Consider the following 26775-nt stretch of genomic DNA (forward strand, 5'->3'; position numbering starts at 1 on the left):
GTCTCTATGAATTAGAGAACTTTAGGTACCCCTTTTTAAGGTGGAATAATATTCCATTGTATGTGTATACCACATTTTATTTATCCATTCATCCATCAATGAACCTGTGGATTGCTTCCACTTTTTGGCTATTGTGAAAATGCTGCTATGAACGTAAGCGTGCAAATATCTCTGAAGACTGTGCTTTCAATTCTTTGGGGTATTTATCCAGAAGTGGTATTGCTAGATCATATGGTAATTCTATTTTTAATTTTTTAGGGAGCATGGGATACCTTTTACTAAAAATTATTATCTAGAAATTTCTAAGTTTTCAGAAATTTTTATAAATAACTAGATACTGCAATAGATATTTGTGCAATGGTATTTTGATTTGGAAATTTGGTTATCAAATGAAGGCAAGCATGTGAGTGGGTCCCAAGCCTGAGCCTAACCCCTACCTCCAGGGCTGGCTTTCCTTCAGTGCCAGAGCTCACCCACATGCACTGACCACTAAACTCTGTACAGGTTGGCAGGTTTAGAATAAGAAGTTGACCACTTTGGGTTAAATTTATTTTAGTTCTTGCTAAATAAAAATCACTTACTTTTTCTATGGTTTCTCTTCATTCTGCATTAAAGATATGAACCCTCAGTAGTGAAATGTACTATGAATCCCTCTCACTAGTCTTTGTACATGTTCTTCCTTCTTTGTGTGTTTGGATCTACTTCTGATATCACTTACTTATTAGTTTTCTGAAAATTGTTCAGAGCTTACTATCACTTTCCCTATATTCTCTATGAAGATATTAGGTCTGTTTTCATTATGATAGGCTTGTCATAGTAATACATGGTTTATGCTCTGCTTACCTTAAAGTGTATAAGAAATCTGCATCATCTTTATTTATTATATGTTTATTGTGTGTTTAATTACACATGACATTGAGTTCAGCTCCCAGTTAGCGGAACTGTATCCATGCTTTAACTCAAAAAGAAACTGCTCTTTCTTTCTCTTTTCTTTTTTTTCTTTTTTTCTCCTCCCTCTCTCCTTCCTTTCTTCCCTCCCTCCCTTCCTTCCTTTCCTCCTTCCTTCTTTCCTTCCTTCCTTCCTTCCTTCCTTCCTTCCTTCCTTCCGTCCGTCCTTCCTTCCTTCCTCTTTCTTTCCTTTCTTTGTTTCTTTCTCTTTCATTCTTTCTATAAAAGAATGAAAGTGTTTGGTGTTCTTTTACTGATGAAGCTTAAAGTTACTGGCATAACATCGATGGACTTGATTCACATTTTAGTTTCAACCATATTTATTTCTATGCATTCCATGTAGTAATTGATGAAGTAATTTGATATAGCTCAAGAAAATGTTGCACAAATGACACAGAGTAACTCAAATATTCATTTGTGCTCATTGTTATCACTCGTGTGTTGATGTATCTGATGAAGTATAATTATAATTAGTACAAATGGAGCAAATTCATTGTGCAAGCCTTGCATTTAGGATTAAACTGGAAAAATAAGTAACTGAAGACCACTCAGGTAATTGATGAGATATCTAGAATTGTTGTTGTAAAGATATAATGTATTTCCAAATATCATAAATTCATGTAGATGAGGCATATATTATTTTCTAGGCAACTCAACATCTGTGGCATTCACTGTGTGAGAATGTTGTTCCCCAAATACCAGGTACATATTTAATATGTAAATAATATGTAATGCATAAGTATGTACTAGTGAATTTAACTCTATAATTAGCTATTTTTACCTGTGAAATATTTACTCTCTGTGTATCATATAAAATATTTAAAATTCCAATTTTTACTAAGTAACCAGTGAATACGCTGTAAACTAAAATGTAAAGTGAATGATTGTATATCTATTAAAGGAATAAAGTGAGTTTCATAGACCAGGCAATTTAAATTATCCTATTTCTTTTTAATCATTGAAGAAATCTGAAATTTTGAGTTTCATTTTCAATAGGAACTATGTTGTCTTCCTTGTTTGTACCATAATTTTTAACAATAATCTTCTTAAAATAGTAATTAAAACCCTTTTTAATTAACTTTTTAAATTTTTACACTAGCCTGGTTTCTAATTTGAAGCAATGTAATATTATTTATTTATTTATTTTTGCGATGGAGTTTCAGTCTGTTGCCCAGGCTGGGGTGCAGTGGCACGATCTCGGCTCACTGCAACCTCCACCTCCTGGGTTCAAGCAATTCTCTGTCTCAGCCTCCCAAGTAGCTGGGATTACAGGTGCCTGCCACCATGCCCAGCTAACTGTTTTGTATTTTTAGTAGAGACAGGGTTTCACCACCTTGGCCAGGCTGGTCTTGAACTCCTGACCATGTGATCCACCTGCCAAGACCTCCCGAAGTGCTGGGATTACAGGTGTGAGCCACCGTGCCTGGTCGTGATATTATTTTTATTAATGGACCCTCTACTACAAGATGTTGCTTCCTTCATTGTGTATTCTCAATTCTTGTGGTTTTCTATCTCATTCTTTCTCCCCCTCTTCCAATAGGATTTGTGAATCAGGAGCAGTTCATTCTGTGCTGCTTTAGCAGGGGAGGATAGTTTGGTTTGCCAGGACCTTTGGCTATTTTGTCTACAGTTTTGTCATTTATTCTGTTATCAAACTCTATAACTTGAAATCTGAGATACTATTTTCTGTGTTGTCCCATTGACCAAGAACAGCCTTTGGCCATCTGGAAATGTTCTCATATTTATAGAGAACCCTGATTTTGAAGGGATTCTATTAAAGACTGAGATAAGAGGTTTTATATGTATATATATATATGTGTGTGTGTGTGTGTGTGTGTGTGTGTATATATATATATATTTGGCCAAATTGGACTTGTCACCCCTGGTGACCAATTGAGTTAGTTTTTAAAATGTGCTTTTAGAATTAGATATTCTTTATATAAATATTTTTCATTTATTCCCTTAATTGCACACACACAAAAATAATTTATTTTTAGGAAAAATATGGATTTATGAAAAGTACCCAATGAGCACCTACCTTAAAATTACAGCCTTCTCTCCCGCACCCAATTTCTGATACCTCTCTCATCCAGATACTAACTAGGCCTGTTTTTAATTAATTTCTGAGATCAGATCATATCAGGAACCTTCAGGGTGGTAAGGCCATAGGCATCTTCTCACACTTCTTGTCTTGCTACACTTTCTATTTTTCCATTGAATTGGCGACTTTCTAACATTTTATTATTTAATTATTTATTTTGTTTATTGTTCCTTTTCTGGCTACTCATCAGTAGAATGCAAGCACCAGGAGGGCAAGGTTGTCTGATATTTTTCTGAATGATGCATACCAAGCAGGGAGAGTGCCTAGTGGAGAGTAGGCACTGAGTATTTTGTGATTAGGAAGCAGCAAATGTACTATCTAGTTCTAACTAAATCTGTGCTTCAAAATGTATTTTTTTTGTTTGTCTTTATACTACCCTAATTTGAAAACTATTATTGTTAGTGTATTGATAAGGCAGAAAACATATTTTTCCACCAACTATACCAGCAGTTTCATGCATTCAAGTTGCAGTTCCATGGACATTCCCCAATATTCCATGACATTCTACATATTCCTTAACACTAGTAACAGAGTTCTGTAAATTAACGAATTGTATGTTGAGTGACATTGACAAGATTTGATACTTTTCATGGTGTTTTAATCGTAGATATCTCTGCTTTCTGCTTTTAAACACCTAATAAGCAGTTGACTCTATGAAGACTTTAGTTCTAGTGGTCAACTTCTGTGAAAGGTGAAAAGCAAGAATTTTACATAAAAATTGTCTTACAATTTTTAAAACAATTTATAAATTTTGATTTTTTGGGGGTTTGTTTTTAGAAGCCCAGGGCTGAAACACGGGTCCATGAACATGTAGTTCCCCATAAAGTGTCATAGGCCAATAGTCTGACCTGGTATTTGCATTCATTTGTTAAGGAAAGAGATTGAGTTTCCCCTGATTATCTGGGCTGAGAGGAGTGTGTTGAGGTAAAAAGCCTCATCCAAACAAGGCCATATTTCCTTGGGAAAGAGAAAACCACTGTTGATTCTAGTATATAGTAGTCTTTCTCTACACAGCCAGGTTAATTATGGAGAAAGAATTCAATAGACTAAGGAAGAACAGTGATCCCATATTATCAGATTTTCCTTTCAAAAAGATTTATAACCAAAAATAGTGCTACATTTGTTCAGATAATTTGAATCCAAATTTTCTATGAATAAAATAATGATTTTATTGAAATACTGTGGAGCAATTTTTATAACTATGATTCAGAAGAAATTATATATTACTTGCAGCAGCATATCAGGCCCAGATTTTTAGTGATAATTTTTAAGTTTGAATTTTTTTCAGCCTCTATTGAATGAAGAATTTCTACTTGTAGTTTAATTTTCTTTTAAAAGACAACTAGTTTCTGTTGATCCTGACTCATGTGGATGTACTGTTTCATAGTTATTTTTTATCCTTCCCTATCTACTAGAATAACGTTCTTTGTTCATGGCTGTTACAGTGTACACTCATGAGAAACATTCAAGTACACTCATTTGATACACATAACTTTTTATATTAACAAATCAGAAGTATGGCACTGAGAAGACAGCTATCCTCCTATAGATGTTTTATCTATAAACATATATGTTCACATATTTTTTTCTGTTGCAGATTGAAAGACATGACAACTGTGCTTATGACTACCTGGAAGTTAGAGATGGAACCAGTGAAAATAGCCCTTTGATAGGGCGTTTCTGTGGTTATGACAAACCTGAAGATATAAGATCTACCTCCAATACTTTGTGGATGAAGTTTGTTTCTGATGGAACTGTGAACAAAGCAGGGTTTGCTGCTAACTTTTTCAAAGGTAATTTGAAATAATTTTCAAACGTGAGATTTTCTTTATCAAGGATAATTGTAGTGTTTAGCTTTGAGTTAGGGGAGAACTAGAGGAAGTTGTATTGAAAGTTGAATATGAATATGGATATTTTGGAGAGTTTTGATAGAAAAGGTTATTAATAAAATACTAGAGTTTAGAACTTTGTAGCACAGGGTAGGAATTCCATTAGGATATTCTACCATCTGTTTTTTATGAAATAGTCAAAACAGCAAGTTCCAGAAAAGGATATACAGACAGAAAGAAAATATTTGCAATGCAAATAACCAACCAAGAATTCATGAACAGAAAAAGATTACTGACATGAAGTTTATCTATTTGTTTCCAGGTGCCAGCATTACTCCCTTTCAGACTAGTATTCCCCCACATTGAAAATAATTTATGGCCTCCTTAGCAGAATATTCTGATATCTAAAATGTCTTTTTGACAAATAATTATCTCTGATCAGCTTTGATTTTGAATTGCATAACTACATTTCAGTTTATTCTTATGTCCCATATTTTGTATGTATTGTGAGGTGAAAAGCAAGCAAATATTCTGGTGAAAATATTAACATCACATATGCATTTAGGAAATTCATTGACACTTATGTTGTGTGTCATTATAGAATAAAATGTTTCTATGGGAAGAGAAAACAAAATTTTCCTCTATATTGATTTTATAGGATAAATGATATAGGATAGGATAAAGGATTCAATTGTGTATTGCAAAACTTAGAGTGATAGATATGTAAATATTGTCAAAATTTAAAGAAGAACAGTATAATGGATTTTCCCTGAAAGCTATTTTATTCAACATATGAAATGAAAGATAGAAAAACTTGGCACTTTTACTACAGGTATTAAAAGAATTCATTAAAATCTCCATTTACATGTTTGAAATTTTCTGTATGTGATATATTTCATAGAAGAAACATGCTATCAAGCTTCTTTCATGTGATATTCATATATTTACTTATTCAAATCAAGTGTCTTGTTGATACATAATTTCTTCAGAGACTGTTTACTATTTGTCTAACTCATATTAGGTTATTCCTGAAGAATGAGATTATGGAGTAGCCTGTCATATACATTTTTCAAAATAGTATATATTTTTAAAATAGTATATATTATATATATACTATATATAATGTATATTTTTGTGTTTCAATATACAATTATACAGTACGTGTATTTATTAAAATATGAGGTTATCACATTTTCTGGAGCAAAATGTCTATATAAGAAACACAGTATTTTAAATTTAAAGAGACCTAGTCAATTTCTGAGTTTTATATCTTTTATGTTCACCACAGTCCATTTCTTAATAATGATATTTCTTTAAAAGCATTTTTGCGGATATTATCTATCAAACTATAATGTAAAATCAGTGTTGCTGAAGCTATGCTTTTTAGTAAGTTTTTAAATTTCATTCTAAAAAAAGCCTGGGCTTCATTATCCTCATTTGACTTCAAATTCAGAAAAACACACCCTGTGTCTGAGATAACGTGATCTTCAGTTGGCCCAGCAATAGGTTTCCAGGCCTTCTGTGGGTTTTTTGACAATGCTTAGGTAGCAGCAACATGAATTTGTATACGTTATCCATCAGGGGCTTATATGTTGTTCCTGCTCCTTTGTTGATGGAAGCAATGGAAGCAATGAATTGTTTCCATTTTATTTGGAACCATTAAGCATGGTAGTTTTTTAGAAAGATTTACACCCTCATATATATATGAATAGCATGGAAAAGAACCCCCAACCATGATTCAGTTACCTCTCACCAGGTGCCTCTCATGACACGTGATAATTATGGGAGATATCATTCAAGATGAGATTTGGGTGGGGACACAGCCAAACCATTTCATGTACATACACATATATATACGTATAGTTGTTCTATAACTATGACCATTTTCATAGAGGAAGACGAGTGTGCCAAACCTGACCGTGGAGGCTGTGAGCAGCGATGTCTGAACACCCTGGGCAGTTACCAGTGCGCCTGTGAGCCTGGCTATGAGCTGGGCCCAGACAGGAGGAGCTGTGAAGGTATGACAGCGCTTCTTCCTGGACCCCCATCCCCCACAATTCTTTATTTCTTATATTCTCATTCTCTATCTGTCTTCCTCTTTCCTTCCGTTTTTCCTATAGTGACCTCTTTCCTCAATTAGTAAGACTCAATTCACAGTCACAGCTGATGTGAAACCTTACCTGAATTCTTGTTATAGAATCTGTCCTTTCCTCCTTTAATTGCCAGGCCACCTTGTTTATATATGTATAACACACCATATTAGTCCATTCTCATGCTGTTAATACAGACACATTAGCATATTTATTATGCTAATGAAAACATACCCAAGATTGGGTAATTTATAATAGAAAGAGATTTAATGGACTCACAGTTCCACATGGCTGGGGAGGCCTCACAATCATGGGAGAGGACAAAAGAAGAGCAAAGGCACATCGTATATGGCAGCTGGCCAGAGAGCATGTGCAGGGGACTCCTTTTTGTAAAACCATCAGATTTCGTAAGACTTCCTCACTGTCGTGAGAACAGCATGGAAAAGACTCCCCCCAACCATGATTCAGTTACCTCCCACCAGGTCCCTCCCATGACATGTGGGAATTATGGGAGCTGTCATTCAAGATGAGATTTGGGTGGGGACACAGCCAAACCATTTCACACATATATAAATAAATGTATCTATATTTGTTTCTATCTAGATTCATCTATATATAAATCTACATCTAGACCTAGATTTATATCCATCCTTCTTTTCATCCATCCATCCATTCACCAGGCCACTGTGTTTGTACATATTAATATATCTGTAAATATCTCTGTCTAGATCGAGATTTTTATCTATCCATCCTGCCATCATTCATTCATCCATCTGTCATACCAGGCCACCATGTATATGTATGTTAATATATCTAGATCTATTTCTGTCTCTATCTAGATCTAGATTTTCGTCCACCCATCTATACATCTATTCATCCCTCCATTTCTCCATCCATCCATCTAACCACCATTTGTTTTTATCTTTTTCTTAATATAGTCTATAGGTATGTCTCCCTTATTAAAATGAGAAATCCTGAGTTAGAATCATCTTTGTATCTCTAACATCTAGCACAGTCAGACATAAAGCAGGAGATAAATATGTGTTTTATCAATAAATGATAGAATTTTTTAAAAAGACGTTTTTGTCGTGGTTATCTGCATTTCGTCTTTACATTTTAAGATGAGGTTTCTTGTACAACATTTTGTTACCATTATCTGTGATCTCTTCCTTCAAATTTTAAAGCTAACTCTTTTTTATTTTCCCTGCCTCTACCCTGTTACAGGCCCCATACCGCTATTACAGGCAGGATGAATTGGAAGATCTCTCTTCCTCCAGTCTGTTCCTCCTTTATTCCTCTTTTAAAATTTCTGCAAAATTCATCTTCATAGAATGTGTAGCAGTTTAACATTATTTATATTTACGTATTTGTTGGTTTACTGTTGATGTCTCCCACCAAAATATTAGTCCTCTGAAAATGAGCACCTGTTCTCTACTATACCCGTAATGGAGAATATAATAAGTGGCAAAGGGGAAAGAATTATTTGCTTAATGCACACCCCCCTGCTGACCTATTTAGCAAAAGTCAGAGATTCCCTGTTTCTTCTTAAAAGTCTGAACTTTCCTGTTTGGCTTCCAGAAGTCTCTATCCCACCTATTAACCTACTAATCTCCCCCCTTTACTAGAATAAAAAAGACCTAGTAATGAAGCAGTGTATTTTTAAAAGAGGACATTGTATATGAGACAATCAAAAAATAACAAGACTACTGTTTCTGTGGAGCAACTAGAAATACTTACTTTATCATAATTTACTAAGAAAGTGGTAAAAGTAACTGTACAGGTAGTGTTTGTATATACTTATAAAAATAGCATATATGTATATGTGTACACACACACACACACACACACACACACACACACACGTGCACAAAGACAAAAAAGGGACCAGTTATTTTAGGTAACTCTTGACTCCTTAGGAATTAATTATGAACTGTGTACAATGTATGTTCTTTTCATTCAGCTTGCTTTAGGATACCATGATTTTGCTAATTTCACTGTCAATAAGGAAGAGATGAAAATTAAATAGAACCTTTTTAAAATAGATAATCATAGATCTATTTAAAAAGAAAATCAGTATTTAAATTGGACTTTTTGGGATAACAAATTTGTTCTATTTACCATAATATATCTTGTCTGGTAGCTCAGGTAATACTGAGTTACTTGTCTTGGAAAAATAGTTTGAGGAAATGAACAATTGATTTGGTTTTATTACATCAGCCTAAACTGTGCTTTACGTGTATATTTTCCTTAAATCTCCTAACACCCTTCTCGATTCCGACAAAAAATATAATTTTTTCCTTTATTCTGTAGTGGCCAAGGCACTACAAGACATTATTAGACCAACTCTAAAGATAAGAAAACTGAGACCCAGGTTTTTAATTTTTTTAAAATTGCTCCCCCTACTTTAAAGTTACTAAAATTCAGTACAGCCATAATATTCTCGGCTCCTAAGCTACAAAGTAACACTTTAAAAATGAGACTTAATGACCACAATACTTGTATAAAGACTAAGGAACAGAGACTGCCATTTCTGGATTTTAAAATCCAGATGGTTGAAATTTAGTGCTGAGATGTTTGGGCATTAATTAATGGACAGGTGCTAAGAAGTGGGTGACTTTATGGGGAGAATATACCTTTTTCTTTTCTTTTCTTCTAGCTGCTTGTGGTGGACTTCTTACCAAACTTAACGGCACCATAACCACCCCCGGCTGGCCCAGGGAGTACCCTCCTAATAAGAACTGTGTGTGGCAAGTGGTTGCACCAACCCAGTACAGAATTTCTGTGAAGTTTGAGGTTTTTGAATTGGAAGGCAATGAAGTAAGTGAACAATAACTGTAATTCTTTTAAATCATGTTTTGGAACTCCCTGAAGGCAAACTGTCAAATTAAAAAAAAAAAGAAAGATATAGTAAAATAGTATAGACATTGTATTCTTTCTTTGTCTCACTGCTCATTTCTGCAACTGCTTATGAATCTTGTTGGCATTGGATGATAGTTTAGACTCTTTCTGGAAGATTGAAAATTACCTAGAGGGAGTTTTTATTTAGTGTGTTTAATATTTACCATTTTCTTGATTTATTAAATAACTATGTAGTATTTAGGGTCAACTTCATGTGACATAGACACTTCTAGAAAAAAATAAACCAAAACCCTCTGGCTGAGTCATACCAAAATTTCATTTGGAAGAACCTGGCATATTTTACTTATGGAAATGGGTATATTTTCATTATATATGTAGCTTTTCATTATGAATGTGTTCATGGTTCATAAGAAAGAAAGATTAATTTTTTAGCCTCAGTAAAAGATGTACTTAAAGCTATCCTTTTTTTATACAGAATATAGCTTACTCTACGAAAGGTAGTTTCTGTCAGGTGACTACATTTAAACAAGTGAAATCATTTATTTGAAAATTCCTTTGTGCTAGTGCACACACACATATCATATTCAAATGCAATGTCAAGCCTGAAATGGGAACTTTTAGAAAAATGTCCTTTGTGTGATTGGTCAACACTGGTTTAATTCCAGAGGAAAGTTTATAAACATTTGTTTTGTTTAATCTTCTGTACGTTCTCTTCTTTTTCTAACTTCCTTTGCATCCTTTTCTCCCAACAACGTTTTTAATGTTTATTAAATGAACATGATTTTTATCCATCCATAAAAGAAAATTAACCCACAAAAAATATTTTGCCTTTGATGTACATCAGTTGGACACTTCTGTCTCTGATGTATATCAGAGAACAGAAATGTAATGTATCTGTGCCACTGAAGCAGTAATTGTTGATAATATTTGTGGGTTTTATACCATAGTTTTGCTTTTGTGTGTCTATTTGGCTTCTTCCTTTTTTACTGCCTACTTTTCCCCCCTTCCTTTTTTTTTTTTTTTTTTTTTTTTTTTTTTTTTTTTTTTTTGAGACTAAGTCTTGCTCTGTTGCCCAGGCTGGAGTGCAGTGGTGCTATCTTGACTCACTGCAACATCTGCTTCCCGGGTTCAAACAATTCTTCCTGCCTCAGCCTCCCGAGTAGCTGGGATTACAGGCATGCATCGCCACACCCAGCTAATTTTTGTATTTAGTAGAGATGGGGTTTCACCATGTTGGCCAGGCTAATCTCGAACTCTTGACTTCAAGTGATCCACCTGCCTCGGCCTCCAGAAGTGCTGGGATTACAGGCATGAGCCACCGTGCCTGGCCTCTTTCCTTTTAATTACTTTTTTCCTCTTAATTCTGCTTGTACTAACCAAGGAAGTTTTCGCTTTCTACTAGTGGGTTTTAGGTAAAAAAGAGGTAGCTGACTTCTGTGTTCTCTTAAAGAAAATTAAAGTTTGAAATGTGATGAACTTTTGCTGTGCAGAAGCTCTTTAATTTAATTAGATCCCATTTGTCTATTTTGGCTTTTGTTGCCATTACTTTTAGTGTTTTAGACATGAAGTCCTTGCCCATGCCTATGTCCTGAATGGTATTGCCTCGGTTTTCTTCTAGGGTTTTTGTGGTTTTAGGTCTAACATTTAAGTCTTTACTCCATCTTGAATTAATTTTTGTATAAGGTGTAAGGAAGGGACCCAGTTTCAGCTTTCTACATATGGCTAGCCAGTTTTCCCAGCACATGTATGAAATAGGGAATCCTTTCCCCATTTCTTGTTTTTGTCAGGTTTGTCAAAGATCAGATGGTTGTAGATGTGTGGTATTATTTCTGAGGGCTCTGTTCTGTTCCATTGGTCTATATCTCTGTTTTGGTACCAGTACCATGCTGTTTTAGTTACTGTTGCCTTGTATAGTTTGAAGTCAGGTAGCATGATGCCTGCAGCTTTGTTCTTTTGGCTTAGGATTGTCATGGCAATGTGGGTTCTTTTTTGGTTCCATATGAACTTTAAAGTAGTTTTTTCCAGTTCTGTGAAGAAAGTCATTGGTAGCTTGATGGGGATGGCATTGAATCTATAAATTACCTTGGGCAGTATGGCCATTTTCACAATATTGATTCTTCCTATCCATGAGCATGGAATGTTCTTCCATTTGTTTGTGTCTTCTTTTATTTTGTTGATCAGTGGTTTATAGTTCTCCTTGAAGAGGTCCTTCACATCCCTCATAAGTTGTATTCCAATGTATTTTATTCTCTTTGAAGCAATTGTGAATGGGAGTTCACTCATGATTTGGCTCTCTGTTTTTCTGTTATTGGTGTATGGAAATGCTTGTGATTTTTGCACATTGATTTTGTATTCTGAAACTTTGCTGAAATTGGTTTTCAGTTTATGGAGATTTTGGGCCGAGATGATGGAGTTTTCTAGATATACAATCATGTCGTTTGCAAACAGGGACACTTTGACTTCCTCTTTTCCTAATTGAATACCCTTTATTTATTTCTCCTGCCTGATTGCCCTGGCCAGAACTTCCAACACTATGTTAAATAGGAATGGTGAGAGAGGGCATCCCTGTCTTGTGCCAGTTTTCAAAGGGAATGCTTCCAGATTTTGCCCATTCAGTATGATATTGGCTGTGGGTTTGTCATAAATGGCTCTTATTATTTTGAGATACATCCCATCAATACTTAGTTTATTGAGAGTTTTTAGCATGAAGGGCTGTTGCATTTTGTCGAAGGACTTTTCTGCATCTATTGAGATAATCATATGGTTTTTGTCTTTGGTTCTGTTTATATGATGGATTACGTTTATTGATTTGCTACCACCAGAGTGAACAGGCAACCTACAGAATGGGAGAAGATTTTTACAATCTACCCATCTGACAAAGGGCTAATATCCAGAATCTACAAAGAACTTAAACAAATTTACAAGAAAAAATCAAACAACCCCATCAAAAAGTGGGCAAAGGATATGAACAGATACTTCTCAAAAGAAGACGTTTATGCAGCCAACAGACACATGAAAAAATGCTCATCATCACTGGCCATCAGAGAAATGCAAATCAAAACCACAATGAGATACCATCTCACACCAGTTAGAATGGCGATCATTAAAAAGTCAGGAAACAACAGGTGCTGGAGAGGATGTGGAGAAATAGGAACACTTTTACACTGTTGGTGGGACTGTAAACTAGTTCAACCATTGTGGAAGACATTGTGGCGATTCCTCAGGGATCTACAACTAGAAATACCATTTGACCCAGCCATCCCATTACTGGGTATATACCCAAAGGATTATAAATCATGCTGCTATAAAGACACATGCACATGTATGTTTATTGTGGCACTATTGACAATAGCAAAGACTTGGAACCAACCCAAATGTCCATCAATGATAGATTGGATTAAGAAACTGTGGCACATATACACCACGGAATACTATGCAGCCATAAAAAATGATGAGTTCATGTCCTTTGTAGGGACATGGATGAAGCTGGAAACCATCATTCTAAGCAAACTATCACAAGGACAGAAAACCAAACACCGCACGCTCTCACTCATGGGTGGGAATTAAACAATGAGAACACTTGGATACAGGGTGGGGAACATCACGCCACACACCGGGGCCTGTCATGGGGTGGGGGGCGGGGGGAGGGATAGCATTAGGAGATATACCTAATGTAAATGACGAGTTAATGGGTGCAGCACACCAACATGGCACATATATACATATGTAACAAACCTGCACGTTGTGCACATATACCCTAGAACTTAAAGTATAATAATTTAAAAAAAAAAGAAATGTGATGAACTTACATATTTCAAGAAATTGTAGAATCTTGGAACTCAATGGGCCACTTGAGCTTCTTTTTAACATTATGTGTAAGTTTTATAATGAGAAAGACTGCAATTTATCATTTTAACATACTTTACATGAAATATAATTTTCTTTTAATAAGTAAAGAAAATTATTTTTATACTGTTTTTAGAGAGGTTTTTTTTTGGAGGCTACACCTTTTGAAAATGGGAATGTCCCTACCAATTCTGTGATTTGATATTAACTTAGTGTTGAATGACATCTACTCCCATAGTTTTCCGTTAAGCTATTACTGTGTTGGGTGTGACATTTTGATTTATTAATTGATAGATATTTGTAATAAGTGTAGAGGTTTGCATTCAGGAAAAAGCAGGGGAGTTGGTTTTATATAACTGAGGTGTTGTGTTATTCTCATAGTCAGGGTCACCATTCATAGAAGGGCTCTTTACAAACTGTGTTAACATATTCTTGTGTTCTTTAATTTATAATCGTGTTACTGTGTAGAAAGCTGTTACAGAATTCTCTGTATTTTCATAGTTTGATATCTTAGCTATTTAAAATAAAAGGCCTGAGCAAAAACTTGACTTACAGAATAATGGGTTAGGCTTAAAACATCATTATTTTATTCATTATATTGATATTCCAAAGGAAAGTCAATGACAACATCTTTAGCCTTGGAAACAGTCTTTTATACTATGTTGGAACTCTCCAAACAAAAATTGAAATTGTACCCAAAGGACCTGCTGCTATAAAGACACATGCACACGTATATTTATTGCGGCACTATTCACAATAGCAAAGAGTTGGAACCAACCCAAATATCCAACAATGATAGACTGGATTAAGAAAATGTGGCACATACGCACCATGGAATACTATGCAGCCCTAAAAAATGATGAGTTCATGTCCTTTGTAGGGACATGGATGAAACTGGAAAACATCATTCTCAGTAAACTATCACAAGGACAAAAAACCAAACACCGCATGTTCTCACTCATAGGTGGGAATTGAACAATGAGAACTCATGGACACAGGAAGGGGAACATCACACGCTGGGGACTGTTGTGGGGTGAGGGGAGGGACAGCATTAGGAGATATACCTAATGCTAAATGACGAGTTAATGGGTACAGCAAACCAACATGGCACATGGATACATATGTAACAAACCTGCACATTGTGCACATGTACCGTAAAACCTAAAGTATAATAATAAAAAAAATGCAATTGTCAGAAAGTAAGTAGAAAAGTTATTTCATTTTCCCTAGCAGCATTTTGCTTATTTATCACCTAATTAATAGCACAAGAACCAGTAATTTGAGTTGACATATTTCAAAGCACAGATCGTGCCCCAGGGTTCAATCATATGCATTGTTAAACCTTGCTAATTACACATTTATGTAATAAGGTCATTCATGCAAGATTTGTTCTTGAACATGTGCCCTGTTGGAACTTTGGAAAAGTGTATTATGGAAACATCTGTTAGTGGCCATAAAATTGCTTAAAAATACCTGGCATTCATTTAGCTTCTTCCATTTTAGTGTTGTTAGTATATTATATATAAATCAAAATGAGGCTACCTTATTTTAACATAAATTCTTACCTCCTTTGCACTGAATAGAATTCCTATGTGTTTGCAGTCCTGCAGCAATCCTACAGAGTAACTTCACAGCACTCAGCAACAAAAAGAAATTAAGACATATCAGTCCTTTTAGTAAGTTTAAAAAGCAAATAATCTTTTTTATTATACAGCAAGTATCCATCTTTCTCTTTTAAAGTTACTAATGGTGCTGTTCTCATTAGAATGTGGTGTTTCTGGGAGACAGCACTGGACTAAGCCAAACTCCTTGTTGTTAATCACCACAGTGCCATGTATGACAAGTATCATTTTGGATAAGCTATATAAAAATCTCTGAACTTCAGTTTTCTCATCTCTACAATGGAAAGAGCTATTTCTATTGCTAGTAGTTGTGTGCTGGGATTACAGGCGTGAGCCCCTGTGTCTGGCCTGATTTTTTTCCTTACCTGTTAGTTCTAGTTTGACTACCGTAAGAGTAAAATGGGAAAAACAAGACTTTTTTTTAAGATAAATGTCAATCATCTTGTACTCACAAATCTGGCAACTGATAACCACATTTTTTTCTAGGTTTGCAAATATGATTATGTGGAGATCTGGAGTGGTCTTTCCTCTGAGTCTAAATTGCATGGCAAATTCTGTGGCGCTGAAGTGCCTGAAGTTATCACATCCCAGTTCAACAATATGAGAATTGAATTCAAATCTGACAATACTGTATCCAAGAAGGGCTTCAAAGCACATTTTTTCTCAGGTATAAGTATTCACATGTTGTATGTGTATATTACAAATTTTCAATGTAGATTGGATTAAATTGTATGTGATCTATTTTTCATAGTTTTCTGTAAATGCAACTTGAAGATAAGTAGGCCTTACCATTTGACATAGGTTTAGTAATATTTTACTTAAAATTAGGATATTAAATAATAGGGGCCCTGATGAAATGTTGCCTCCAAACAATTAGATCTTATATAAAATTTAGTCAAATATTATAAAAGCTTGTACAAACAACACAAAAATAATTATAGCAACATTTTTATACAGTGACTTTACTCTTCACAGGTAGATGGGAATAATGATACAAGACCTCCAAAAAGGGGCAGATTTTTCAAAATAATTTTTCTTTGTGTTTGGAAAATGTAGTCTTATTTTAGCAACACTTTTACATCTTTTTATTTAGCAATGTATTTTTTATTTTAATATATTTTCATTATTATTAAGTTAATATTAAAATTGTGCTTAGCCTCATCGTTATAGAAATGGTTGCAGTAAGAAACCTAGGAACATGGAAATTATAATTTTACTAAATATAATATATTGTCACCTGTATTTAATGGTTTGCACTTTTGTGTTTGGAATTTAACATTTAGTTTAAGCAGCTCAAAGTAAAATTTCCTTCCTAAAGAGCTGAAATTTTATAAAACTCCCCAAATTTTATGGAAATATATAAAAAAACAAGAATTTTTTTTCTCAATCTCAGAATCATGCTTTATAAAAACATTATTTTGAAACTTCCCAAGTAGATAAAACTATAATAAACCTTAGTATAGCAATCTGTCTTTGCAACTAGCAAGCAATTTAAAGCAACTGAATTCCAATTATGTTTTAATATTAGGTAATTTGGATTGAGTTAATTCAAAGGCCATTTATTCTGGTCCTCACGTGTTTAAAATTAATGAGATTTACAATGTCTAGGGTTTGTTTGGGGTTTTCAGTGTAATTGAAGTTAATGGTTCACAAGCTCCATTGAGTTCCAAGTCATACAGAAAAGAGCCTCCAGAATACGATGGACCTCGGCTCCCATGTTCTCATTCCCTTCTTTTTTCCCAGGTTAAATGACCTTTTACAAATGCTTCTCAGGTATTCATTTGAGATTTATGTTATTCAAAGTATAGTTTTAATATTTTAATGAAAATAAGACTTTTTAAGACTTCACTATTTTATAAATATTATGTGTTTTATGAAGTTTAAATGATCCAGTGCTTAGGTAGAGACAAGGTTACTTATCTTAAAGCTATCTAAATATTTATTTTAAAAATTGAAATTATGAAGTAAATGAATTTTGTCATTATAATTAAAGTTACTAGTGAGTACTGGGTTCACTATTTGGGTGATGGGTTCAATAGAAGCTCCAAACCCCAACATTACGCAATATACCCATGTAACAAACCTGCACATGTACCACATGAATCTAAAATGATTTTTAAAAAGAAAGTGTTCAGGATCCTTTTTATGTTACTTTAGTCATATATTTAATTTTGAATTTTTTTAAGAAAAGAAACATGCTGCAAATACTGACTACAAAGTACGATTAAATTTAGTTACCAGAAAATTTAAAATTCCCTTTCTGATATTTTTGGTCAGAAAAAATTTTCCAAATTATAAAAACAGATTATTTGTGTCCTTAGAAACAGTACTGCTGAAATATAAGATGTGCTTCCTTAATTATTTGAAATACAGCTCTGAAGCCTTGTGCAGAAGATGCTGTTCTCCACCACATGAGCATATATGGTCTTTATTCTTCATCTCTGTGGAACTGTGATTTGTAAAATTAACTCAGCACCTTGGTAGTATTTGAGCCAATAACAGGTAATTTGCTATAAACCACGTTCACTGATGCATACTTAGAACATGGATGATTTCAGAAAATCATCCATGTTTTAAGTATTTATCAGTGCACTTAAAAATATATATATATTTAAATCAATTAACATGACGATAGTTTTCAAGGAGTCTAGCCTAGATTGTTTGATGGAGTATAGTTAGTTAACTAAACTGAACAACGAAGTTCATGAAGAAATTAAACCCCAAAGTTTCATTTTATATTGTTATATTCATATATTTATATGACAGATGAGGCAGCTGAGGAGTTAAGTAAGCTGCTTGGTGTCAGAGAGCATTTAAACCTAGTATCTCTTGGTCCAAAGACCATTCTCTTAACCATAAGAACTGATCATGACCTTGGCAAATGGCATTAGTTCTTTTCCTTATGACCTGGAAAACAACAGCAGATATAATTTTCACTTCTTTATTAGATTATTATTTTGTAAAGTCCAAGACAATTATTATTAAGTATAAATTTTCAGGGTTCACTTTGTAAATCATTGAAAAGTCTTGGCTGCTTGTCAGATTGATATTTAAAATACTGTGGTTCTGGATGAGTGATTAGATCTATTTCACATTTAATTTCCTGGGAGTTTCTGTTAACGGGAAAGATGTTTGCCCAGGAAAAGGGAAGGTTAAAAATATGTTTGCAATAAATTGCTGTTGTATTATCAAGAGATGGCAGAAAATAAGAATTTAGGTGAATAAATATCCTCATTATGATGATCTTATGAAGTCATAATTTACAAAAGATTATCCATTTTAATTGATAACTGTTCACATTGCAAATATTAGATTTCTAATAATGCTTTCAGTGTGATAATATATAATCATATGTCAAAAGCCAAGTAATCCACTGTAACTACATTATTATAAAGTGGGTATGTCAACTATAAAGATATTATACTTCACAAACAAAATTGAAGTTTTCTTAAATGCTAAAACTCACTATGGGGGCTTTGATAAAGTTTGTTACTGGATTTATTGTCACAAATTCTATAGAAATAAATTTAGCATAGAAATCAAGAGTCATTAAAATGACTATTCTATTTGCCTCAGAAATCCCATTCATGGGACTTTTGCATCAAGAAATATCTCAAAATCCAGAAGAAGAATTTCAAAATAATGTGATAGTGACAGAAATTTGGAGCTACCTAATATTGCGACAACAGGAAAATCGAAAATAAGTTATGGCAAATGCATTTTGTGGACTCTTCTGTGCTACAAATATGGTTCAGTGATTCCACGGTGTAAAATGTTGTACGTGGTAAAATGTCAATGGAAATCTAGGCATAAAACAGTGCATGCAGTGTCTATACAGCTAAGCATGCAGGTTGGAACAAACCTGAAAGTTGCCATATAAAAATACCAAGAATGCTTGGTTAGGGTGGAAAGACGATGCATTATGGTTTTCTCCATTTTCTTCTCAGTTTTCTTTTAATTTAAATATAAAAATAAATATAAAAGAATAAAATTCCTATCATGTTTCTACCTATTACTGTTAGCCAAATATTTCTAGTTTGCAAACACTGCCTTATAGACACTTATTTCTTCATTAGTTAATAAATATTAATACAAGTGTATTGAATTGAGTTAAATTCCCAAATATTTTATTACAGGCAATCTAATAAGGATGTTAATATATTATATACATTAATCAAGAGATATTTTATAGACACATAGTCTTAAATGGTTATGTTTATAGCCAGTGTTCTAAAAATTTCAGAAGTAGTTGTGGCTTTATGAAAACTTAACACAAAATATAACATATTCAGCTATTTGTTCCACATTCTTTTTCCAAGAACTTCTAAGAATTTTCAAGGAAACTCAATAATAGTAAAAAATAATATTTGGTAATAAGTGATTCTATAGTATTTGGAAAAGAAAGCTATTAAAAATAAAACTCTAGCTTTCAGTTAAGTGATACATCAGGAAAAAGACAAATATATTTAAGTTTTAACATACAATGAAATAATATATTTATAGTATTATTTTCAACATATCATTGTCTAATAAAATAATTGCACAAGAGGTTTTAGCTATCCTTGCACATAGCCTCAGATTTTTAAAACAAACACTTTTTAGATTTAAGAAATAACATTGAAGGGATGTCTCTAAGAACTTTTTAGCAGAATAATTCACATCACTTCCATGCTCATAAAATTAAGAAATTCTCATCTATCAATTATGACTAAATATCATAAATGAGTCATAAAAATGCCGTAGCTTAAAAATTAAGAAGTCATTGGGTTTTATAGCAAAATAATTTATAAGCTGCTCTATAAAAATCAGTGTAATACGCTACACCTATTCCAGGGTATATTTAAAGAGCAATACAATGAAGTAATATTATATCAAATAAAGAAGTTAGGAAGCCAACATAAGACCATTTGGACATTATGTAGAATTATGTGTGTATTCGTTTCTTTTCAGGTAATTGAGAATATAGCGCCATAGACATTTTCTAGAAGATATACAGTCCAACAATAGATTGGTGTTATTTTCTTCGACTAAATGAGATTTGTTGCTAGATTAACAATAATGATTTAGTTTATATGATAGTAAAACCAAACTTAATTTTATATGATATATTTGAGCACAAGTCTGCAAGTCTGCAAGTCTGCATAGGTATACATGATGCAATTTACTTAATTTTAAGTGAGGAAGCAAAGCTAAGAGTATTCCGCTCAGAAGAGTTTCTTTTCTTTAAATGAGTTAAGCATAACAGAAATATTAGTCAGACTTTATACCTGAAAAAAATAGCACATTTGGGAACTTGACATCTTTTAAAATTTTAATTATAGCATTTATTATTTGGGAATAATATAACAATGACTTCAGGCAATGAGAGTTGAGCATAGGCATTCCGCTTTTTATAGGCAACCCTGTATTAATGAAAAGATTCAGTTATGACTCTGCAATTCTGAGAACAGAAAATGTGAAGAATAATAGCAGTCTCCCTCGGGGAAAAATCTATTAGGAATGTGATCTAACTATTGCTGATAAGCCTAGGGACTTGCTCAAGGACAGAAATGGACTAAAACTCATTTTCCAACTCCCAGTTCATTTCTGTCTGTAACAAATGGAGGAGTCATTTAAAATAATGTGTACATTGCAATCTGTCTAGCTCTAAATTCAAGTGATTTCAATTGACATGCTCCTCATCTTATCTTTCTTTCACTGTGTCTTGATATTTGTAAGTGTCCTTCTTGTCCACTGTTTCTCTCATGGAATGGTTGTTGATATTTGCAAATGAAATTCGACATGATATTACTCTAACAAAACTTAAAAGTGATTAATTACACACAGTAACACAACTACAACTTTCTTGTATGATTTTGAATCCTGCTTCCAAGTTTTCATCATCATTGAAATTTAAATATTTGCATGTTTATGGAAAGAGAAAATTGTCTCTGTTGTAGCTCTCGTAGTGTTTATTGGTGCTTTTTTGTAGGTGATTATTTACTGGATAGTTTTATGTTGGGCCTGTGTGTGCTGTGCATGTGTCCATTTATTTCAGATCCTGAACTTTTAATTTGAGAATACCTGCTCTTGTATGTTTCTGTTCTGTTGCATGGACCGTTGACTTCTTTTTCCTACAGATAAGGAAGCTTCCTGCAAAGAGAAAATTTTTATTTTTGAATCTTGCAAGAACTTGATACAGGTTGCAACTTCAGTTCCATCCAGTATGTATCATTCATAGGCTGATGACCTATGATAGTCTCAGAGGTTCACTGCAGGCCTCTGATTGGAGAATACCCTCTTCCTTTTTCCTAATGATGGGCCTTTTCTTTATCTTACATGAAGGAATGGAAAGCAGACATGTCCATTCCAAAGAAGGGGGCTAATTTCCTTCTGCAGAAAATAAATGCTTTTATTTCTCCTCAATAAAACATTTATTTCTAGCACTAAGGAAAACACTTTTTTCTTTATTTTGTGTCTAGTGTATGAAAATGCCAGAAAATTTCAAATAAATTATTGATAGAAATTTCAATTATTAAATGTGTTATGCAGACATTATGACAAATGTTTAAATGTCTCTCTTTCTCCCTTTTCTCTTTCCTTGGATTTGTATTCTTCAAAACAGAGTTTTTGTCTTAAGAGCAGAAATGGAAAGTAAAAACAGAAGTTAATTATGTTTGCTAATAGCTTTTTCCCAAGTTTGATGATCTTTCGTAAATAAGAAATCTATAATATATTTGCAGAATTTATCTTTTATGAAGTTGCCATTTCTCATCAATATAAGAAATCCAAAATTGTATTCACTTTAATTAGAATAGTCTATTAACTCCCGTTCAAACAAGTGGTTTTAAAACAACCACACCATATTTACTACTCTGCAGACAAATTAAAATATTTTTCAAAATATAGTGCAAAATACCAAAATTTTTTTAGCCTGCATGATGTAAAACATCTGGATAATTTTAAGTATTCCAATGATTTCCTGAAATTTTCTCTTTTCATATAACTATTTGACACATGGAGGCACAGTTTTACATGCTACATTTCAGGATATAATAACTTTCTTCTGCTGCCTTTAGATGCTATTTTGATTAGTTCAGTTTTGAATCTTAGCTTAAATTTAGACTAACTCATAAGTATATTCTAGCCGCCTAACAGATAACTTTTCATTTTCATGCACCCTTGATTAAATTATGCTATATCAGATGTGCGAATGAAGGCATGAAACTCTGATAAATTGAGAAAGTAAAAAATGACAGATACTTAGAGAATAATGACTATATAAATAAAATAATAGCTCTTCTTCTTCCCTTTCTTATACTTGTTCTCTTTCTTTTCCTTCTTCTTCTTTCTTTTCTTGTTCCTCTTGCTCCTCCTCCTCTGCTTTCTCTTCTTCCAAAAATTATTCTGAAATCATTATTATTATTATTTGTAGCACAACAAGAGTATTAATGGTTGGCTACAAAATCATTGAAATATAATTGGTTTCATTTTTAATTGTATCTCTCTTTAGTTACTATTACTATAGGTCAGTTTATTTTTTAACAAATCTTGAAATTAATTATTCTCAGAAATATGAGCAAAGAACTTAACCTTTCCACTAGAATGAAGTTTGGATATTAGGGATATTTTATGTTTTGGAATTATTTTTATTATAAAATGACTGGATTTAAACACAGCAATAATGCATGTGTTATTGAATAACACTTGTGTTCACATTTGTATTTTAACATTTTTGTATCTTTCATGCATGGCAATCCAAATAGGTACCAATAAAAGGGTGATTCAGGCCATCTCTGCCTCCACACTGTTCGTCTCTGAGCAGTTCATCTGTTTATTAGTCAATTGCAAGTGTAAACTAATTTTCTCTAAGCTGCTGTGCATACAGTTGTTAGGTTTCCAAGTTACTCTCAAAAGCCTGGTTGACCCAGGGCACAACTAAAGTTCACTCTATCAGGTCTTATATTAAGTATACCAAACCATCATTATATAAACATTTTCAAAGGAAATATGTGTCTATTTCAAAATAATTCTGCCACCAGCATTTTCTTAATTGGTTCTTCCATTTAGCAGAGATAAATTCTACATTCACTCATAAGGAAGCATTTTTCTGAAGTTTCGTAAGGTAAAGAGCCTCTAGAAAGTCAGAGTGAAAAACAAATTCAAGCAATTTACTGCTTAACTGTCTGCATTAGAAAATGCAGGCAGCTGATACCGTGGTGGTAGGAAGTATGGTTTACTATCCACCCATTCTGTATAAGTCATTTATAATTCATAAACTATAATTCTCACTGTCGATACAGCTAATGGAATAAGAGTTCAAAATTATGGTAAATTTCTCTAAAATTAATTTTACAAATCTAATCTTCTATTAACTCCTGATTTTTTCTACATTTTGGTGTTTGATGCTCTTTCACAGAATAATTTTCTTTATTCTGCTTTCATTTTGTTTTGCTTTTGGCGTATTCTCCATAGTAAGTGTTGAAAGAATAATGGAAGTGTCAAGGATAGGTGGAGAACACATAAATCACAAATACACTAATTATGATATATTCTTTAAAAACTGAGATTGCCTGTATGTATTTAAAATATTCAGATATTGCCAATGCATTCATATCGCCTGTAAATGTGTGTCACGTAATCCATCTTCAAATGTAACAAAATAGATGCACCTTTAAAATCACTATCAGATTCTTTGATGAAAATATCTTCCCTAAACCTTTTTCCATGGAATGAATATTGAATTGATAAAAAAGCAAAAATAGTATAATTTCTATGCCACCAAGAGCTTGCTAGTGCTCACTAGCAAAATCAGCTGAGAGTGTACAATTTGAATTCAGCCTAACTCCTCATATAACTGTAACACGTCCTTTTCATTCTCTATGTGTGGGAGTGATGAAAGTCTGAGTGACGTGCCATCATGAATGTGTGTCAGGAGCAATCTGCCAGTTTTGATGTTAATGGACAGGCCAGCTATGGAACGACAGCTGAGTGACATAGACTGATGGTTGATGCCTCACCGAATTGACTGCCTGTTAATCTAGTTTGGCTTTTTTCCCTGTAGTGAATTTGTTGGCTATTTCTTGGGGCTCATATTTCCTAGTCTAATCTTTACCTTACTTCTGGCACACTAAAAGCCCTTTTAGGGGATGACTTATTAATAAACTTGTCTACCAGAGTAGATTTGTCTACCAAAGTAGAAATAAATTTCATTTCTTCTTTCGAGTAGTTTAATTATGCCTTTTTTTCTGTTTGGAATGCTATGAAATGTCCGAATTCATTAATGCTAAGCATCACTGCAGAGTTAATGGGGAAAAAAATCAACTACAGTAATTATACTGAGTGATTTTTTTAAGTGATTACATACAAATCTTGGAACCTTGTTTAGCCTCTGTCTGTATACCATGGTTAATGTATTGAAGGATATCCCTCTACTTAAATGCTATTTCTTGCCCCTATTCAAACTATGCACAATTTTAAATTTATTTTTTTAATTGGCAATAAATGTTTAGGGTTAATTTGAAAAAAGATCTGTTGATTCCCTCTTTCTACTACCTAAAACTTCTACTCCAGCATAGGAATAAAAGAGGATTACAAGTTATTATCGTAGCACTAATAGTCTTGGAAACTTGATTCATGGTACAAGGCTTCAGGCTAAACAAGGAAAGGGTAAAACTAAGAGATCATACATTTTTGTTTGTTTTATATTGGGAACAGGAGAAACCATGACTTAGTTTACCCTTTGGCAGTGTTAACCACAACTAAATGATTCCCTTTGATATCCTTTGTTTTTAAAGTTACTTACTAAACCATGGGATTGATCTCTTTGCTAGACAAAGACGAATGCTCTAAGGATAATGGTGGATGTCAGCATGAATGTGTCAACACAATGGGGAGCTACATGTGTCAATGCCGTAATGGATTTGTGCTGCATGAAAATAAACATGATTGCAAGGAAGGTATGGAAAGGAATACACTTTTCTTGACAACATGTAGAATTTCACGTGGTTTGGGTAAAGCACTGCTTCCAAGTAGAGTTAATCATTTCAATGAGTGATATCATGGTGGGCTATCCAAATGTCAAAAAACAAAATTCTGTGTAATGTTCAAAGATCCAAGGCAAATGACTGGATCTGTACTTCGCACATAGGTGGCATTAGAGTAGCTTCGTATAACAGACATAGTAGCTGCTAGGATACCATCTGGTAGCCAGAAAAGCACCAAGTTCTCCCTAGGTCTTTGTGGAACAGACCTTATAACACTATGCATATTTAAACTTAACTTCTAAATGTTTTGCATTTGATGTAATATTCCTCCCAAAAATATCTTGTATATCTTGTGCATGTGCTACATAAGTGATGTCCCTTTAAATACCAGGAGCATCAAACTCAAATGCCTACCAAAGGGAAGACATTTGAAAATGGTAGACACTGTGTCATTTAAAGTTTTAAGTCATGGTTTTGGTCCAGAAAATCTTAATAGTAGCACAATCATACACTACCAGATTTTGTCCCCAAGGCCTTACAAAATTCCAAAAATTTTTTTAAAGCAGTAATCCTAATCCCCTTAGCCACTATGAACTAGATGAGAACAATAAGTAGTTATTCAGCTCTTATTTCTTCCTTTGACAGTCTTCCCAAATTTTCTACTTAAATTGGATTTATGCATGTTTTGAGAGGAGAATTACTAAGGCAAATTTTATAACTTTAGTCACCATATGTACATTGGAAGGTACCTGACTCTAACCACAGTTAGATAAGAATGTTTTGTGTAAACATTGGGATAATAGAGAATATCCTGAGTTGACCCTTGTTCCATTTAGCTCCTTTGAAATATGGTTACGTGTCAGGGATTTTCTTTTTTTCATTGAGCTGATTACATTGTGCAGAATCATATACAAACAGGAATTCTTCTTTCTCTACTTTCATGTATAAGCATAGTACCTGTAACTTGATAAGGTATGATATGCTATTAAATCAATAGGTTAGGAAATAGGCCCAGGTTTTTGTGGGTTTTGGGGTTTTCATTTTTGTTTTTGTTTTGAAACATGGTCTGCGTCTGTCACCGAGGCTGGAGTGCAGTGGGGTGATCTCAGCTGATTGCAGCCTCGACCTCCCAGGCTTAAGCAATTCTCCCACCTCAGCCTCCCAAGTAGCTGGGACTACAGGTGCACACCACCATGCCTGGCTAATGTTTTGTATTTTTTGTAGAGATGGGTTTTCGCCATGTTGCCCAGGCTGCTCTTGAACTCCTGAGCTCAAGTAATCCACCTGCCACAGCCTCCCAAAGTGCTGGGATTGCAGGCATGAGCCACTGCACTTGGCCCCGGTTTTTATTTTTTGTTTTGCAGACATTGAAGATCATTCAGAGAAAAAAAAAGAAACAAGACAGCTTTTATAGATTATACATGTAGCCTGTGGATCACAGGTAGCAAATTTGTCTGTTCATTACATAAATGATATAGGAAACTTCACAATAGATAAAACAACATCCAGATGCAC

The 26775-nt window shown here is 33.8% G+C and overlaps 1 protein-coding gene across 2 annotated transcripts in view; it reads left to right on the forward strand.

Moving 5' to 3' along the window:
• The window catches only part of TLL1 (tolloid like 1), a 235950-nt gene that overhangs the window by 179269 nt on the left and 29906 nt on the right, over window positions 1-26775 (forward strand). For both annotated transcript variants that reach the window (XM_055276332.2, XM_055276333.2), the window contains 5 exons: window positions 4647-4842; window positions 6771-6896; window positions 9625-9785; window positions 15782-15962; window positions 25108-25233. In XM_055276332.2, coding sequence (XP_055132307.1) covers window positions 4647-4842; window positions 6771-6896; window positions 9625-9785; window positions 15782-15962; window positions 25108-25233 — 790 coding nt within the window. The remainder of the gene's footprint in view (window positions 1-4646; window positions 4843-6770; window positions 6897-9624; window positions 9786-15781; window positions 15963-25107; window positions 25234-26775) is intronic.

This window comes from Symphalangus syndactylus, chromosome 4 (assembly GCF_028878055.3).
Source record: "Symphalangus syndactylus isolate Jambi chromosome 4, NHGRI_mSymSyn1-v2.1_pri, whole genome shotgun sequence".
Classification (NCBI taxonomy): domain Eukaryota; kingdom Metazoa; phylum Chordata; class Mammalia; order Primates; family Hylobatidae; genus Symphalangus; species Symphalangus syndactylus.